The sequence below is a fragment of the Ruditapes philippinarum genome, unplaced genomic scaffold (assembly GCF_026571515.1).
Source record: "Ruditapes philippinarum isolate M1 unplaced genomic scaffold, ASM2657151v2 ctg1079_1_1_1_1, whole genome shotgun sequence".
Taxonomy (NCBI): Eukaryota; Metazoa; Mollusca; class Bivalvia; order Venerida; family Veneridae; genus Ruditapes; species Ruditapes philippinarum.
Genome location: NW_026855141.1, coordinates 105,488 through 125,992, shown reverse-complemented (window position 1 = coordinate 125,992; position 20,505 = coordinate 105,488). Strand labels below are relative to the sequence as shown.

Below are 20,505 nucleotides of genomic sequence, written 5' to 3'. Positions count from 1 at the left end.
GCTGGTACATCAACATATTATGCAAATATCTTTCCTTTGCAAAAACACTTTTGTATTTTCTTTCATCTAATACAAGGTTACCGTTACTAACAGGCATGCTAATTCCAGTAAATTTTCAAAAATTGTTGAATTGTAAGTTGGAGTAACGTATGTTTCACACTGGTCTATTTATGAACTTTATCACAAAATTGAAATTTACATGTAAAATCGACTTTTTTATTTAGAAATCAAATGTATATCATTCTTTTGTCATAAAAATGCGATTTTATGTTTTTTATATTTGCATGTGTAAAAAATATAAAGTCTGTTTGATAAAAGTAACGTTTGTTTCACTGTGGTTACTTAAACATGTTGAAACTCGACCAAAGTTAACAAAATTTACTTACTAATGTCAAATGGAAGTTAATGTTGCTGTTATACGTGCTTTCTGACTTCAATTTACCTTTGGATAAAATTATTTTAAAAAGTTAGTAACGTATGTTTCTGTAACGTATGTTTCATTTTTACATCGAAATTGGGTTGAAAAATGACGCAAGAGCATATAACCCGCCATAATTTGTGGTTAATATATCAGAGTTACACACATGTTAATTTTATTTCTTGTTTGGAGTCTTCCTTGAATGGATCAGTTCTTAAACAATGGTAACGTATGTTTCTTTTTAAAATGCTGTTGAAAAAAATTGAATAAAAATTGAAAATTTCCGAAAACAGAATGATATTTTGGAGGCTGCAAGCTTATTTTTGCTTATAATTATATATATGCTGTATTATTAAGCATGCATCGATTCAATAATGTAATTTCTGTTTCGCTTCCAATTGTTTTAGGTTTGAAAATATTTATTTATATACGTTTGGCGACATTTGATCATCCATTATATCAATGAGGTTTTATCAATCAAATATAATTTTTACTAATAATCGAAGTGCATATATACACGCGGCAATGACAAATTGCACATGTTTCGTTTATTCTGGAACTTATTTTTCTGAAACACAATTTCAAAGTTAAAAAATCTAGGTGGCGACAGTAACGTATGTTACATTTTAGGGCATTAATGGTACTTGTAAAAGAAAAATACCATATAAAAATGTAAAACTGAGAGAGTCCCTATTAGACAAAGTGGCAGCCACCTTTCTAACGACATTTTGACCTCAAGAAATTCCTTCGTATAAGAGCTACCCAGTGGAACACCAAATGCTGTGTTTTATTGAGAATGAGCGAATAGTTGAAGAGCTCCTAACTAAGGTCTAAAGCCTTAAAACATAAAATTTGAAAATCCTACATAGATCACATGGGGCGCTAATTAACATGAAAAAATATGAAACAGATAATAAAACATATATTAGGAATTTAATTGAAAATCATTAGTTACATGTACTCTGAAAGATAAACTAGAACTCCGCGAGTCGGATGTGTCGCCTTGTGAACAATGTAGTTTAGGGGAAATGGCCAGGACAAAAATGAAATATGAAAAATAACAAAGGGCAATAACTAAAAAAATAATACGTGCAGAGCAGCATTTCTGTACACTGCACTTCTTATCAATAAGATCTATCATTCTATGATGTTTCAAGTCCATAGCTTTCATACTTGAGGAGAAATGACCAGGACAGAAATAAAGTAAGAAAATCAAAAAAGGGCAATTACTCAAAAATAAGAAATGCAGAGTATCAGTTCTTATGCACTGCACTTCTTTTTAATGAGATCTATCATCCTATGAAGTTTCAAGTCCATAACTTTTATACTTTCGGAGAAATGGCCTGGACAAAAATTAAGTATGAAAATTAACAAAGGGCCATAACTCAAAAATTAAGAAATGCAAAGTACCGATTCTTGTGCACTGCACTTCTTAATAATGAGATCTATCATCCTATGAAGTTTCAAGTCCATAGCTTTTATACTTAAGGAGAAATGGCCCGGACAAAATTAAAAAATGAAAATAAACAAAGGGCAATAACTCAAAAAATAAGAAATGCAGAGTACCAGTTCTTGTGCACTGCACTTCTTCTTAATGAGACCTATCATCCTATGAAGTTTCAAGTCCATGGCTTTTATACATTAGGAGAAATGGCCCGGACAAAAATAAAGTATGAAAATTAACAAAGGGCAATAACTCAAAAATTAGGAAGTGCAGAGTACTGGTTCTTGTGCACTGCATTTCTTCTTAATGAGATCTATCATCCTATGAAGTTTCAAGTCTATAGCTTTTTTAGTTGAAGAGAAATGGCCCGGACAAAATTAAAGTATGAAAATTAACAAAGGGCAATAACTCAAAAAATAAGAACTGCAGAGTACCGGTCCTTGTGCACTGCACTTCGGGTTATTGAAAGAAGCATGCATACCAAGTTTGAAGTCAATCAGACTTATAGTGACTGAGTTATGCTCCGGACAAGCTTTAGCGGACGCCGACGCCGACAACGACGCCGACACAGACGCCGCCGCCGCCGACACCGCCGACAAAAGTAACCCCTATATGTCACCTTTTCAAGGCGACACAAAAAGCATTTTAAAACTTTTATATTTAAGTTTATTTCCTAAATACAAATGATTATTCAGGAAAAACAAAGCAAGCAAACCATCTAAAATATTGGTACAGACCATGATCAAATGGTGTAAAAATCTAGAAAAAAATTAAGTTCCATAATGTACTTAAAACCTCAGTGTTGTCCCTTTAATGTCATGTGTCAGTCCAGCCAGCCTACAACTCCCTACATTCTAGCCAAACTATCAATGACAACATTTGTTCAGTATTTTTTAACATGAAATTAAACAATGAGTTAAATGAATGTCACCCTTCTTTATTGATCATTGTTGTTAAAAAACTGGACGTTTTTTTAAGGATTCTGTTTTCTTTATTTTGTTCTCATATATTTCAGAGAAATTGAAATCACAGATTTTACCTCAAAATTAACGCATAGCAAAATTAAGCATTTTGAAACAGACCTGTAAGTATAACATAAAAAAATAATTGTTAAAAGCAATCAAAGAAAATTAAATCACAGTCTCAAAAGCTTTTATAATTTATAATTATTTTTTGTAACTCACCACAGATCGAAATCTTGTTTGGACTTTTCTAGCATCGTAAGACAACTTAAAAATATTGTTTTTACGTAAAATTTCTACATGAATAAAGTGGAACAACCTAATTAAGGCTTTGTTTACTAATGAATAAAATCAAACAAGGCTAAGTTATAAGTTAGCTATTCAGTAAGTATTAATTTTGAAATATTCCCTAAAAATGATGAACAAAAGTTTTATCCAGACTAAAATATGGACAAGTACATTTAAGATATTTAGCAAGGTAAGGGTTAAAAATCCAAGTTAAGGATCATTATAATAAAGCAGCATTTAACGTTTCTTTAATTTACATGTTTACAAGCCCTTTTATCATTTTTATTTAATACTTGTCAATCTTAAATTTTAACAATTTTTCAATAACAATTAAATATTTACTTCTGAATCATATTCAAGGACAATCAAACATTTCACATATAATTTCAAATTTTGTAATACATATATTAACATACTGGTACATTTTAAGGTCAGTCACCATCAAGTTAAAATTGTCTTTCTTATGCAGAATACATTTTGAAAGAGAATTTAAAGCTTTTAATTTGAAAAAAAAACAACAACAAAAAACGCATTATTAAACTTTTGGGGATCAGATCTGTTTTTCTATTTAAGTCTGATAAAATATGGTAATTACATGTATATAAATTAAGGTTCAGTTGATCAGATTTGTATGTAAGTTGACATTTTCTTTTCTTTTATTCAGGTAAGACTTGCCCAAATCCTAGTCACAAAGACAGTATTCATTCATGCTGCTGCAGATTCACTTGATTGATTTAATCTATAATTCATCTATTGGTATCACCTTTCTAGTTAATTACATTAATTACTCTTGGGTAACAATAACAAAAAAAACACCACTGAATTCCAATACTAACAGCTGTTGCTGCCAACAAGGTTTATGTACCCTTGATTCACAGGTCCTACATCCATGAATCAATAGATTGTAATTAGTGTTTTATAATTCAGGTATTGATAGAAACATTACGGTAACTGTTGATAGAGGAAGATTTACAGCGAATTAAATGTCATGTGATACTTATCTAAATGTGTGTAAGACACTGTGATGATATCTGTCATATTAACATGCATGATGATATTAAAACATTGAGATTTTGTTGTTGTTGGTAAATTATACATAATTTATTTTAGTTTGATTGTGTATAGGAAGCTTCTTAAATACCTTTTAGACGCATTTTTGAATCAATTCCTGGAACCAACCAGTACTGAGCAATGAGTGTGAATCGTGACTTGTTCAAGGAAACAACTGTGACCCCTGACAGTGTTTAAACCTATGTTACTCAGATAGTGATCCTTAGATTACTTGAGTCTAACATGTAAACCACTTGGCCATGCAGTCACTTGCTGCTGTTGTTTATTTATACACATACAATTTAAAGCAACATGCCTTAGGTATATACAAAGTTAATTTATATTCAAAGAGGATAACTCAGTAAAATTTCATTGCTAGAGTTATGGGTCTGAGGTGATTACCTACAGTTCTGACCCTGATGTGACAAGCATGAAGTTTCGGGGGAAGATTTTCAGTAGTATAGGAGATATACCATACTTTGCAGGCAAATAAATACCTCAAACTGAAATTTTTGTTTCGTTCACAAAAGGTTTAACTTAGTAAAAGTGACCCAAAAAACATTTTATATTGTGTAAAGTACATTTCAAGCAATTATACTCTCACACCTTATTGTTAAATTAAGCTGGACACAAAAACTAAGTATCCAAGTTAAATATCCATGTTTTATACCACTGCCAACAGCAAGATATCCCTAATTATTTCATCAGAGGTTGATCTAATAGCCATATATTAAGTTCCTTTCTTTCTATTATGACGACATATCAAAATGTATTCAGATTACACAATAATGTTCAATTAAGAGCTAATTTATAGGAATATTGATTATATTGTCATATTCATTATATTTATAATTGTCATAGAAGAAGAAATTTCACATGAATATTACAACAGCAGGCATACAATGTTGATGAGTGCCAGTCTTAAAAAAAAACTGATGTGCAACGTTGAACTGGTACTCTTTTTTATTTTATTTTTTTATTTACCTAATAAAGTATGAAATTATAGATTTGCACTTAACAAAAATCATTTGGTATTATTGTGAACCTAGAAAATCCTCCAGCACTGACAATTTGAACCAGTCAAAGTTCTGCATTTGTTAATGGGCTAACACAGCAACAATGCCATTTGACCCAGTTTACGTTGTTTTTTTTTCAACTATTGTACATATTCTAGTTCTAGTTCTACATCTTACTGCTTTAAAATCGTTTACGATCACTCTAAGCAGGTATACATTTTTTACATTTTTAAGAGACAGCTATGAGATACAAGGGAATCCGGGAACCAGTCCCTAGCTCTTATTGAATAGACCCCTTGGTTCTTTTACATGCCCAGTGTATAGCACTGATACATGCGAGGATTACCTGGATTTCTTACCAGTACACCTCTAGGTACAAATTAATGTGGGTGGGAAACACTGAAAGTGTCTCTGAAAATCCCAAGGTTATAACCCAGGATCAAACCCAGGACCTCAGGAGTGATAATCAGTGGGCTAACCAACTGAGCTATCGAGCCACCGCATTGCCTATCAAATAAAACATATCTGAATGTTATAACAATATATGAACCAGTCATTGAAACGAAGAACCTCTTTTTGCCTTTTCTGTCACTGGTAAATACATGTAGGTACTTTTATGTGAACCTTAAAAAGAGTAGGGAGGTGGCGTAGGAGAGAGGGTGTATTGGCAGTCATTTCATAAATCTAATTATCCTGCACATGGCACGCTAGAGCTTTGTTGGCTCTACATTTTAAATGTTCCCTGCTATTCTACAGGGATTGGGAAATCAGGCTAAATACTTGACAGTGCATTAAGAAATTACTAAATCTGTCCAATAATTTACAAATTCACACTCCTTTTTGGTACAGTAAAAACAGCAAAGTATCTTATCTTCTAGCTTAAAGTGCATTTGAAACTTGTAAAAGCAGTTAATGAATTGAGTGAACAGCTTCAGACATGCATTCACAATGGCACATGATTTTTAATGGTTAAAAGAATTATGCTTAGATACAAAATATATCAAATATTCACCTGTAAAAGTATGTCACATCCATCTTTTCCTATAGTTGTAACTTTAGGTGCCAATGGATAGTAATTCCCATCGTTTCCTTTCAGAAATGCTTTTGAATTCCGGCTCATGATGTTGATTTACCACATGCCAATTAAAAACAACAGGTGCCCGTGAAAAACTGATTAATTGGAAAATCGAACACAGATTTGACTAACTTGCAATTATTTACAACGTTTTCCGATAACACAATTTCAACACTTATTCATATCATATTCAAAAACACATGTAAATTTAAACAATGGTGATGAACTTGTCAATTGTCATCAAAACTATCAGTTTCCACATTTGACAGGTTTCGGCATAACAACCCCAAACAACCATAATCTCTAACCTAGAGACTACATTTGAAAATATTTCTTTATTTATTTTCAATATTTACTGCAATAATTTCATTTCTCTGAGATAATTTTCAATAAATCATTCATATTTATTTGAAACTGGAAAATATATGCCGAAATAAAAAATAAGTTATTAAATAAATTTTGGTTTGAAGACTTTTTAAAAATTAATTCTACTTCCGGTTTCATGCGGTTTGTTTATCGAACAATTACAGCAGTCAAACGGCACGGTTTTAAGCAGTTTCACGAGCAGTGTAGAATCATGCCGAAAGCTTTGGTTATCTTATCTGAAGGAGCGGAGGAAATGGAGACTGTCATCGCCGTTGATGTTCTCAGAAGGGGAGGGGTAAATGTCACCTTTTCTCAGACTATAGTTACTTCCCTTGATGTAAAACTGATTTAGTTAAAAATGTGTTGTCTCCCTTGATAGTTCAATAATATGAAATAAGGCAAAGCCATGAACTGTGAAGTCGATTATAAAGCATTCATTTCTCCGTTTCAAAGGAGTCATTCGGTATTTCATGCACTACATCGGTTTTTACTCGGAACACTCGCCAATTATTATGAAAAAGGCAAAGCCTCAAAATAAACGTTCCTAAATTTTTATTTTATTTTAAAACTGTCATTCGCTATTTTATACACTGCTTCCGTTTATTCTTGTTCCCTGTCCTGTTATTGTTCCCATAGAAGTGTGCAGGAAACCAGTCTACGCATCTGTTTTCATAGCAATCAGAATTCCTCGGGTTTTGTCCTTATCTTGTAATTCGAAAAAGTTGCGGTGTCAAGATATGTGTCAATTTCATACTTCCGATGAAAGTTTTGAAAACCATCACTATCTAGCAGGTACTTGCGTTTATACCATAAAGGTCACTTTGGAAGCAGGCCCTTGGGCCTGCTATTCGAGCTCAATTCTAATCCGAAAAGATTGTTATCGGAATGCCCCGCCTATCTGCTCAGTGTTGGGATATAATTAGCCCAGGGGTTGAACACGCCAAATCAGCAGAATGCCACTAAATTGCAGCTAAATGACATCACTAGATGTTGACAATAACATAATTCTTCCCACTTTTTTGAACAACAAACCAAATATCACATTTTTGCTAGGTCGGACTGGACACTCAATTTTCTATGTGTAAAAACACAATATACTTAACTAGACTGTCTTTCATATCATATCAACTATTTTATGTCCATTTAAATAAATCATTGCATTCTTTCTAGGCCAATTTGTGACCAATATTTGGCCCAAATCCCATCTCCAAAATATTTTTTGTTTCCCCTATTTCTGATAAAATTCCCTTTTAAAAAAAAAGTATGATGATGATATTATATTAGAATTAACATAAAATCATACATGCCCTAATTTTTAGACTCATTTATGGGACACTTTTCATTTGGAGGGCATTGATCATTTTTTTTTAAATTTACATAGTGGCATACAACCTATATTACGGGTAATTACAACTTGCAAATTTAATGACAACATAAACAAGACAAAATGTCAATAATTATTGACAGTTTTTCTATCTTTTTTTAAGTATTTAGGCATCCTAAATTCAATCAGTCACAGGATAGAATAAAGCTATTTTAAGTAAGGACAATTAGCCATGTCATTTGCTAAATCCTGTAGATTTCATCACCTCATATATATAGCGGTAATATTCATGTTGTTTGACCACTAATAACTGCCTGCAGGCGGATTAAATTTATACTGGCCATTTGTTAATGATGTATGGCACCTTCGCTCAGGAAGCCACAGGGGGTAAACAATTAATCCTTATTTCTGGGACTTTCCTGGACATCGGGGACGTTATGGCATGTATGCATTAAATGAACTGATTCATCTGTTTTTAGATTTCCACTTTTTCCCTTAGCAATGCAATTTTCCTCTCTACATAGACCTTGCCACCATTCATCTAAAAGTATGAAAAAAAGCACTGCATTAAATTTTTTAGAAAAAAATCTAAATATCAGATGTAGTCATTTTTCATAACAAATTATTTATTTACATCATGTATTTTGTTTACAGATAGATGTAACGCTTGCTGGTTTAATGAATAGTGATCCTGTATTGTGCAGCCGTAATGTGAAAATAGTACCTGATGCGGCCCTCTCTGATGCTGTTAAACAAGGACCCTATGATGTCGTTGTTTGTCCTGGTGGAGCAAATGGAGCGAAAAATTTAGCTGCGGTGAGAATAAGTTTTTAATGGATTTATTTCATAAATCTGATGCTCAAATGAAGATTTATCAATATTGTAAGTTTCAAAAAGCATTATTTGTAAAGATATTACCGGATTTAATATTTCATGTAAGTTAAGGGAGGTAATTAGTTATTTATTTTCGATGAAGTCTTCAGTAAGAAATGAATGCATTAATTTTTATTCTAATGTTTAATTATAATGTAAATTTGTATATAAACATTTGCTGTACATATTTAACATATTCTTGGATGTTTGGAAATTGTTTTAGAAGAATAATTATATACATAATTATATAAAACTTCACTTAACTGTATGTTACATCCTTAATTACAACATACAGGATCTTTTATTAATATGATTTTTAATCTTCTATATTGTTTTTTTCCTACCCTACTTTTGATTATGCTCATTTCTTCGCTGCCTTGTTGAGTTGAATTTATAATATATTTCAATTTCTGAGACATAATGTTCCATATCATTATGGTATGTCAATTGAATTATTCCTAAAAATATTTTTAAAAAATTTGGCAAAGTTATTATATAAAACTCCTCTCTTTCGAAGAAAAAGTGGAGCTATAATTACTATTGCTGTGGTGGCAGGGTTAGCAAAAACTTTACTGTAGCACATTTCTCAATGTTTAATGTGAAAAAAGTCAGTTGTTAGACAAGGGGCATTATTCTGAAAGCTTTATTTTTTGAGTTATTCCCCTTTTTGACTCTTTTTATTGGTATTAAAGATGATTTCAAAACTATTATAGCTATAAACTTGAAACTTGTAATGCTTGATCATCATGACAAAGCAGTTGTAAAACAAGGGACATTATCCTGAAGGCAAATATATTTAGGAGTTCTGCCCCTTTTAAACTTACAATATTTATTGATAGTGGTTTACAGCGCATGCACTGCTCCTATTTGTATTTAATATTTGTTTGGACATGGTTTTAGAATTAGTTGATTTGAGGACAGGACAAAAGAAATAACACTTGATGTATTTATAACATAAGTTTATTTTATTTCAGTCAAAAGAAGTTGGAGAGATTCTACAGGATCAGGAGAAAGGTGGCAGAGTGATAGCAGCAGTATGTGCAGGTAATATATCATAGGTTTAAATAATGGGTAACTGTTATCATGCTTAATATGAATAATGAACATGGCGGTATTTGAAGTTGGCCAAATAGTTATGGTAATTGCCTTCAAACCACTTACCCATCACTGCTGTGGGTTCAGATTCCGACACAGACTTTTTATTCTTTCATATCCAACTAACTTATGGAACGTTGGTGGTTGTACTCAAGTGCCTGTTTGTGCTTGAAATAATTCACAGAAGGGCACCTATGCTCTTCCTCCAACAGTAATGCTGGAAGGTTGCCATATGACCTATAATGTGTTGGTGTGACATAATACCAAAAAATAACCACAAAAAACATGATTCCTATACATGTATTACAGTATATTATTTCAAACAAAGATAAATACCGTATTTGAATATCCAAAGCAGCCAACAGTATGGAATTATGGTCTGACATAAAGGTTGGCATTGCCCTTAACTTGTAGGCTTATTGTTAGTACTTGTATGAGTTTAGCTTTTCATAACTCTTTGATTGATTCATAATATAAGTTTATGGTTCTACCATGGTGAGCCCTTTGATTTTAAAATACATGTATTACATGAAAAATAAAATTCCCCCAAAAATATAAAAATTGTACATTGTATATGTTTTCTTTCAGCTCCAATTGCTCTGGCCAGTCACAAAGTGGGCAGTGGAAAGAATGTAACATCTCATCCTAGTGTGAAAGATAAGTTAGGTAAGTACATTACCTCTAAGACAACGGTAACTCTTTGTTTTGTTGTTGTTTTTCATTCTTTTTATACGCCCGTTTGAAAAACGGGACGTATTATGGGAACGCCCCTGGCGGGCGGGCGGCGTCCAATTTTGTCTGGAGCATATCTCCTACATGTATGGAGGGATTTTAATGAAACTTCATAGAAATTTTAACCACTATCAGAAGCTTAGCTTCGCACATGAACAAGGTCTCTAGGTCAAAGGTCAAGGTCACACTTAGAGGTCATTGAAAAATGCTTGTCAGAGCAAAACTTCCACATGTATAGAGGGATTTCAATATTACTTGGCACAAATGTTCACCATTGTGAGGCGGAGTGTCGCGTGCAAGATTCAGGTCCTTGCGGCCAAGGTCAAGGTCACACATAGAGGTCAAAGTTCAGATAAAAATATGAAGATGTGTATATGGACCATTTAGTCATCATTAGTCCCCTACCGGTTTAACCGGAGGGGACTTTAGGTTTACCCTCCGTCCGTCTGTCCGTCTGTCTGTCTGTCCGTCTGTCTGTCCGTCTGTCTGTCTGTCAGTCTGTCAGTCCGTCAGTCCGTCCGTCCACAAAACTGGATCCCGCGATAACGCAAAAAGTACTGAAAATATTTTTATGAAACTTGATATATGGATAGATGGCAGTATGGAGATTATGCACGTCTTTTTTTTTTCTTCCTATGTTGAAAATTCTGGTTGCTATGGCAACAAATAGTCTGAAAATATGGCAAATTTAACACATAAACTGGATCCAGTGATAACTCAAAAAGTACTGAAAATATTTTTATGAAACTTGAAATATGGGTAGATGGCAGTCTGGAGATTATGCACATCTTTTTATTTTCTTCCTATGTTGAAAATTCTGGTTGCTATGGCAACAAATAGCCTGAATTTCAAGATTTCTGATTTAAATTTTTCAGCTTTTTTCACTATATGTTCTTTATTTCTTAAGGTGTTTACTTCAAACTTTAAATATATAAGTTCCTGGTCATCAACCACATCATATGTGACAAGGTTTTATAACTCTAGCACAAAAAATATTAATATTACCTCCCTTGAACTTAGATTTTTTAGGGGAAAAAATGTTGTCTTTTTTAAATAACTTCTTTATTTCCTAATGTATCTACTTCAAACTTCATATATATGTTTCTTATTATCACTCGACATTTTTGAGAAGGTTAAATACTCTAGCAAGACTATTTCCAGAATTATGTCCCCCTTGAACTTAGATTTTTTTCGAGAAACTGGTATTTTCACTCCAACTTCTTCATTCCTTATAGGATTTACTTTAAAATCCCACATCGTAATAATATGACAAGGTTGTATAAACATAATTTCCTTACTAAGCATGGAAACTTAACACATTACTGTGATATAAACAAACTTATTTTATTATGTTTTGTGGTCGATATTTTCAAATACAGACTTCATCCTCAAATTCATTATAAATGGCAATACACAGGAGTGTATGACAATTAAAGAACTTTTTGAGGGACCGGTAGGGGACTACTGTATTGCCCGCAATACTATCAAATGCTTGTTTATTGAGGGATTGTAACACAAATGGTCATTATCAAGACTATGGCTGTGATACATATAATTTAGGTCAATATATACAAGGTCAAGGTCACTAAAGATGATGAAATATCCAGATTTTGTAAATAGAATTTAATCAAAGGGCAACAACAAAGTTATTACTTTGTTCATAAATGACTTACACAATTACTCCCCTTGATCTACTTTCACTTTCAATTCTAAAAATAGAATTTAATCAAAGGGCATAAAATAATCCTCTTTCTTGGACTTGAGTATGTTCTAAAGAATGTAACATTTATTTACACATGTTTCATTCATTGGTCAAGATTCTTAACTGTGATAACTATGGTGTTCTGTAGACTTGGTATTTGTTCATAAAGATCATACAGTAATTACCTTATCAAATGTAAATACTTTCTCATAGAAATTTAATTATATTTTAATTTTCAAGTAAATATCAGTTCAGCTCATTCAAAGATTAAGAATTGTAATGAAATGTATTTCCCTAGAATAAAATCTTAAATCAGAATTTTTTAGTTATTAAATTACAATTACATGTACTTTTTATCTTCCCTACTGATTTGTTTTAAGGTTCATTTAACAACACAGTGCCAAGGATAAAAACTTGCTTGCTAGATAACACTTATCCATAATGCCCCCATCTCCATCTAAAGCTTTCGTAAACGGGTGTATTTTGTGACTATGGCACCCTTGTTGTTGTTGTTTTTCAAGATTAAAAAAATCAGCCTCATTTAGGGACTGACATATTCTTACCTAAAAATTGATTTATCTTAGCACAGGTTTCTACAGATATACATTTGTTTGATGGTACATAAACCATCTTGGGCACATGAAACAGAAAGACATAATCTCGAAAAATTATTTTCAATCCTGTCATATCAAAAACCTCAGAGTAGTCCCTTTAAGAAACATTTTTTTTTGTTTTAAAAACTTTTTCTTTAGAAGGTATCTATAAAATTTAATATGAAATTTTTTAAGAGTTTACAAGTACTAGAGATCGGAGTACAGGGGGGAAGTTGAAAAGTCGGGGCCCTGGACCTGCTTCATCGCTTGAAATTGTCGAAGCCATACAGGGTAAAGAGAAAGCAGATTCATTGGTGGCACCGATGCTTGTAAAAATGTGATTACCTTGGCAACTGCACAGACTATATTCTTGTTGCCATAAAGTTGAATTTACCCATTCAGTGTGAGTGAACTCTCGAAAAAAAGTGGCGAAGATTATGATGTAAATTTTGAGTGATTAAGTTTGTTACTCAGCATTTCCTCATAGTGATCAATAAAAATCCTATAGGTCAAAGGTTATGGATCATAGATTGCATATACCTGCATGGAATTTTTACCTTATGTTGTAATTGGGTGTCCTAGACTCGACCCTGTCCTTCAGTTGCCTCCATACTTGAATTCTCTGCACATATCCTTGCCATTTTATTGTTAAGAAAAAATTGTAAATTTTTATTGTTGAAGTTAGTTTTCTGATCTTTTCTTTTGCAAAAATTTTGTTAACTGTAAAAAAGACTACTCTATCGTAAAATGTCAAGGTATTTATGCTGAAATCATTATAATAATAAATGAACGCTAATGTCATTAGTTGTTTTTGAGTTCAGATGTTGTGTAGATTTATATTCAAACTAAGGCATAATGTTTTTATCAAAGCTTGACAAAAATTTCATAATTTCCAGATTTTCCTTTACTTTATGAATCTCACGTTTCGGAATTTTCCATTTTTCGAAGAATGTGGTGGCTTGTTGCTGTAAGCAATGAATGAGTGTAGATATACATGTATTACTCAGTTTAATACATCTACATACATATAGAAATATGTGTGTATTGTACTGTTAAATCATAAGCTCATTTGGTGCATAATGTTGTTATTTGATAAATATTTAATACTGTTTGTTTTTCTGAAATAAATAACAATAAAAAAGCATTACACATTTTTCTCATGTTTTATTATCAGATTTTGTTATAATGAAAATACATGTCAGTTACATGTTCAGGATCTATTTGGATGCAGTGTCATTTTTACCTTTATTTTGAAAGACAGAAGAGTGATAGGAAAATTCTTCCAGGTTAAAGGGAGGTAATTTGCGTAATTTAATTTTAGTTTATACAAATCTACCCAAGAATAAGAAAAGCATTTCCCAGACCATATTATAATACACATTGCTACATGAATATAAATTATAAAGTTTCCAGTACCTACTTGCAATACATTTATTATTACCCTGAAACTATTAATGGGAACAAATTATATATGATAATAAATCTTAGTGTTTGAAATCATTTTTTGTCCAATAGGATTTCAGTATTTAAAATGAATCGTAATACATTTACTTTGGTAAATTAGTAAATGTTAATCAGTCTAGTAAATCAATTGTTTATAAAAATAACTTGGAACACTAAGCTGGTATGTATTTACAAAATTAAATTGTTCGCCCCGCACAGCCAGGCCTGACCAATTTAATTTTGTAAATACACACTAATGAACTTTTTCTATAGTATACATAATAGGTCAATTTACACTCGTACACATAGTCAGAATAATTGTCAAGTATTGAAAATGAAAAACATGCAGTCAACAGTTGGGATTATAACAGGTATAACTGATAACAAAATTTTCTTTGGTTATTTCTTGGTTAATAATACATCAGTTACCCAGGATTTGTCTGCATATCTAAAATCTACCTACATTGTATGATTGACGAACTACCAAAACAAGATAAATTTTGTTTAAATAATTGGTATCTAATTCTAAAAATAATTTACTTAATTTTCAATTGATTATAGTGTTTACAGATAATCATGATGAATGTATATATAATGTATCAATGATGAATTATTATGGGTAATCTGCATATATATTATATACCCGTCACCTGCTGATTTAATAATGGCTATAATTTGTTACCTCTGAAATTATTTGTCTTAAGCTTAAAACGAAACATAGAATTTGTTTTAAAATGGTTTCTCCTGATAAATGGTCATGGTCTTGATAATGAAATCCAATTGTAGCAAAAAGGACGAAATATTCTTTGTAAAGATTACTGGAAAATTGCTGAGAGTACTTTAAACATGAAGCGTCTCGTCACATAGTGTAAAGGCCCATTAGGCCCCAGAAATGCTTTTCTTTATATATCTTAACTCTTATTTTAAATGTCATATTATACTTTCCAGAATTTACCCTTTTGCCAGTGACCAGCTTAACCTTTTGCATCTGCAGTTGCCTTTTATAATCAGTACAGTTAATATATGTAGTTATTTTGTATGGAAGTCAAAATACTACATGTACTTTGTTTACATTTTTCTATTTTTATAACAAATAGTGTTACATTCAGGGCTACTCTTTTCAAGTGATAAACATCTAAAACCTCTAAATCCATTATTCCGATGTTATAAAACTCATGTTTCCCCTTCTCTATAGATAAAAAATACCCTTTTCTGAGGTTTAATTATTGTTCCTTTTAAGCAAATTGTTAAATAAAGAAATGCAGCGATAAACACTAGTGAAATTGTTTCTTTTGCTATAAAATTGACTAAGAGAAGTTGTTCTTTCTAGAAATATGTTTTTACCTATACATACAAGTGCTAAATTGGTATACAGGTATAAGAGTGCTCATTTTAATAACAGTTTCATGTACATATTGCTTGGATGAAATGCAAAGAAATTATGTATTCATATAATAAATTATATATTCATATTACAAGGTTCACGATCTGAAATACCCAGTGTTACATCAATAATACTTCATTTAAGTGACATTATGCTCATTTTCTCGTTGAAAAGTCAAGCTTTATTTATAATTAGTTCCATATTTCAAAAGCCATTGACCAAAAATTTAAAAAAAAAGGTCTGAAATATAAAAATACTGCAGTACTTTCAATTGACCGTAACAGATGCATGTACATTTTTACGGATATTTAAAGAACTTTCCATGAGTCATGTGGGTTATTGAAATAGAATACACAATTGAAAACAATTGTCAAAATGTCAAGTTTTTTTACTTTTACAGGCACACTCACCATTTACATTTTAGATTGGGATAATGTCACATGCCAGACCAGCGTGTAAGTTTGGTTATGTTTAAAGATTTTATGTACTGCAAAGTTACAACCGCTTTTATAACAACACAAATAAATTTAATATAGTTTATATTATATTCTTTTTCATTACAAAACGGGTCAATTAAATGCTACAAACGAAATTTCACTTTTTAGGAACTTTTTTAACGTGGTGTCTTGAAAACAAACAATATTCAATTGTCCTTCAGTTATGTTTGTTTGTATTCGTGTTTTATAGAAAATGTTAGTTGTTAAATAATTAATGTTTGACTTAAGTACACCCGAAATTATACAGTTAATTTTATATCATAAAAACATACACGAACGTACATAAATAATATCAGCTCGCAAAATATCCACTAGAAGTTGTGTTGTACTCCTGTATCACAATCAACAATTGTGTTTTCGAATTCATATTGTACATACACAATAAGACACTGTCGTTCGTAGCAATGTTGTACTAGTTTATCTTAGTGAGCAAATATTTTCAGGAAGGCATCTAATCATTGAAAAGCAATCAGTAATCATTCGTTTTTTCAAGTCTGTATTCAGTCATCCGTCATTAATTGTCTTTATGCAAAACAGTCTGAATTCAGGTATAGTATATGTCCGGCTGTATTAATAAAATACCGGCAGTACAGCAAATAATTATTTAAAGATAATGCTGTATTTTTTATATCACCGACATCCAGCAGATATCCCCTAAAAATTATAATTTTTCATCTACCACAGAATAACCTTCAAATAACTTTTGGCACTTGGCCCCATTTTATTTCTATGACAACTAACTAGCATCAATATAATAAACATTGTTCTATATGTCACAATAAGCTAGCAAATATCTTTTCGAAATTAGTTTGTTTGTCCTCTAAGCCTGCAAATATCTTCTCGAACATGTGGTTTATTTTTATTTCATACTAAACCAGAAAAATACTTATCGGAAAAAAAAAATGTTATTAGCAGCAACTACGTTTTTATTAAGCATCAACTGCCATATCGAAAGGAAAGCACTTGTGTCTATTTCTTTCTTTCACAGAAACGCTTCAACTATCGTTTACAAAGTCCACGCAGTTCTTTCAGTTACAATAAGCCAGCAAAGATCTTCTCGAAGGCATGCTTTGCTTTCCTACGTTCAGTTTCATTATACACCACCTCTTCTTCCGATCCAGATCCTAAAATACTTCTACGCCTTGACTTGCCGCCTTTACTTCTATGTCTACGTCTATTCCCGTCCCAGGACTTGTTTGCATTAATATCTCTTGGGTTTTCATGTATAATATCGGTTTTAGCAAGGACAGGCATCCCTCCAAAGTCTGTAATTTGATCATCTTCATTGAAAACGTTTTCATCGTCCTCTTCTTTAACGCTATGAATTGTGATTTCCTCGTTTGGTTCATCCTGTTGCGCTCCGCATATTTCTTTCTCTTCATGAATATCATAGTTTGCATTAGCATTATGGGGTAGTTTTGGAAGGAAATGTGAATGTAGATTTAGATCGTTGCTGTCTAACCTGTCTCTATTTGTGTAAGAGAGATCGTCCGGTATGTCATGATGCAAATGTGTCCTCTGACGAATATTGTTCATCATGTTGACGAAATATAATCTCATCCTCATGTTGAAGAAGTCAGTAGGTCCCTGCTTTTTCCCGTCTTTGTCCTTCTTGTCTTCTTTTTCCGGCTCCTTGACGTTAAAGTGATGAGAATAGTACCGCCTGCAGTAACTTAAGTTGCTCGGCTCACTTAAACATCGTTGTCGACTTGTACCAACCGTGTTTTGACTTCTAGATGTACTTATATCAGAGTCATCGCACACATAGTCCGGTTTCTTTTGTCGAATTTGTCTCACCTCGCGCTTTATCTTTCGAGTTTGACGCGCGTGTATTTTTTCCACGTCTCTGCGATATTTATTAATGATTTTTTCTTGAAGTGTAAGCCGGGCGTCAAGTTGTGTGTTGACGACACGCATCTTTTCAAAAACAACGGCGTCCAGTCTGTCACACAAACTCGACTGGATGTTATTGTTTACTGGAGGGCTCATTGGCAAGTTTATATCCATCTTAGCAAGGAAATGTTATCTTGACAAAAAACAGTATGGAGAATAAATGATTTTAATCTGTCGTTACCACGTAAACACGTTTAAGTGTATAGGTATAGCGGAAGTTCTGTTGACATTTTATTCTGAAGCATGGCTAAATTGATATAATCTTATGTTTACACTCTGTTGAAATATTTCAAGTTTAATATAATGTTGGTGTTTTCATTTCAATGAATTCTTCTGATTGAACATAATTTTGTTCATTTTTAACTATTCGTTACACGTGAATTTCGTTCAAAATCTGTTCTTTTTGCGAACTTGGTATTTTGTATGAACTGGTTAAATTAATTTATTGCATTTTCTTGCACTAATTTTAAATCTCAATTCGTTTAATTTATTGTTAATTATTTAAATGATAAAATCGTACTCCACTATTCCCTTTCTCTTCAGTTTATCGGTGTTTACTGTACTGTCCTAAATAACAATGTATTTCCTCTGGAATCTATTGCGCGCTTCTTGCGCGGTCTACAAGTAACAATGTATTTCCTCTGGAATCTATTGCGCGCTTCTTGCGCGGTCTACAAGTAACAGTGTATTTCCTCTGGAATCTATTGCGCGCTTCTTGCGCGGTCTACAAGTAACAGTGTATTTCCTCTGGAATCTATTGCGCGCTTCTTGCGCGGTCTACAAGTAACAGTGTATTTCCTCTGGAATCTATTGCGCGCTTCTTGCGCGGTCTACAAGTAACAGTGTATTTCCTCTGGAATCTATTGCGCGCTTCTTGCGCGGTCTACAAGTAACAGTGTATTTCCTCTGGAATCTATTGCGCGCTTCTTGCGCGGTCTACAAGTAACAATCTTCTCTCTTAATGTCTGGGATTTATTGCCTGCTTTTTATGCGGTCTACAAGTTTGCTTCGGTATATATTTGTATTTCCTTCCTACATATATATTTTTGCGAGATTCCCTCTCTTTTTCCTTTTTCTATGAGCTTATTTCGTGTTGTTATGCGTTTGTTTTACGACGTCAAAATCTCATCCTTAATTTCACTGGTACAAATATATTCCATATTTTCATGAAGAAAACTTTCGATTTATTTCCCTATATTTTTTTTAGGAATATAGTATAGTATTTTCTTTACTGAGGAGTACTGTTTAACGAGATAAATTTAGCTTTATTATAACTCTGTCCTTGTTATTTCTTATATAAACATATTTCATGATATTTCTCACTTTGTAAAAAGATCATTTCCACCTGAATTCCTGGTATGACAGTGTCCGTGTTTTAGTATACGAAACCCCTTATTATCTATTTGCGCTATTATTCTAATTGATTTTAGATGTCTTCAAATTCCTTCAGATATCCAATAATCACCGTAATAACCCTCCTTTAGTATTAAGATTACAAAAATTTGGGTAAAATCCGGACGGTTTAATGTGATATTACACGTATTGATTTGGTTTTGATAAGTTGAACGTCAATTTTTTTATCAAAAATATCGGTGAAATGTATACGAAAGGTGCCTAGTGAATGGCGGAGTTTAAGTAACTGGTAATTTTCGTTTGTCATTTAATTTGATTGGTACACTTTCAATATTTTTATATCGGCTGATTAAGAGAGGACCGCGTATTTTTTTAAGTGTCGTTCAAATCCTTTCACAAAAGTAATAAGCGCTCGTTTCAAATTCAATAACTGACCTTCAATGTTATTTTTATATTTCATTCCAATATTAAAAATTGAGACGATCTGTAATAAAGTCATCAAAAGAAATTTTGAAACTTAATCGAGAATTAATAATACATAGAGTCAATATCTTTTTAACAAGGTTATGTGACAATAGAAAAAATACGTACGCTTTCAATAAATTATGAGAAATCCGAAAGCTTACAGTGACAAGTTGTATAGGTAGGTATCAAAATATTTGATATATTTGAACAACGGGCTAATATTTCAGCTTCTGTAAGGGAAAAAATATGTTATGAATTTTGCGCCATTGAAATAGTTGAGCGGTATTGTTTTCCTTTTTATATACAAAAACTATGAATTAAAGAAAATAAAAAATGGAAAAAAAAAAGAGAAAAACCTGAAAGTCATTGTTCCGAAATTATTAAATTTTCTATTTGACACTACAAGTGCATGTGCACTTTAAACATAATTATATAATGTTTATGAATTATGAATAAACAGTTTAATTATATAATTATAAATGAAGTATTGAGACATATTGATGAAATAAAATGCGTATTTTCATTTTCCGTA

At 32.1% G+C, this 20,505-nt stretch overlaps 3 protein-coding genes across 9 annotated transcripts in view; 1 reads left to right on the top strand and 2 right to left on the bottom strand.

Moving 5' to 3' along the window:
- Positions 1-6,563, bottom strand: part of LOC132742259 (forkhead-associated domain-containing protein 1-like) — a 51,566-nt gene extending 45,003 nt beyond the window's left edge. For all 7 annotated transcript variants that reach the window (XM_060730609.1, XM_060730608.1, XM_060730613.1 and 4 more), the window contains exon 1: positions 6,191-6,563. In XM_060730609.1, the coding sequence (XP_060586592.1) occupies positions 6,191-6,298 (108 nt within the window). In that variant the 5' untranslated portion in view covers positions 6,299-6,563. The remainder of the gene's footprint in view (positions 1-6,190) is intronic.
- A 169-nt stretch (positions 6,564-6,732) lies between these two features.
- On the top strand, positions 6,733-14,082 carry LOC132742247 (Parkinson disease protein 7 homolog). The gene is made up of 5 exons (XM_060730594.1): positions 6,733-6,914; positions 8,598-8,759; positions 9,791-9,860; positions 10,500-10,631; positions 13,134-14,082. The coding sequence occupies exons 1-5, from the start codon at positions 6,756-6,758 to the stop codon at positions 13,277-13,279; spliced, it is 669 nt and encodes a 222-aa protein (XP_060586577.1). The 5' UTR covers positions 6,733-6,755; the 3' UTR covers positions 13,280-14,082.
- A 2,207-nt stretch (positions 14,083-16,289) lies between these two features.
- On the bottom strand, positions 16,290-19,105 carry LOC132742258 (uncharacterized). The gene has a single exon (XM_060730607.1). It carries the CDS (start codon positions 18,267-18,269, stop codon positions 17,295-17,297), a length of 975 nt encoding a protein of 324 aa, XP_060586590.1. The 5' UTR covers positions 18,270-19,105; the 3' UTR covers positions 16,290-17,294.
- Between the last annotated feature and the right edge of the window lie 1,400 nt (positions 19,106-20,505).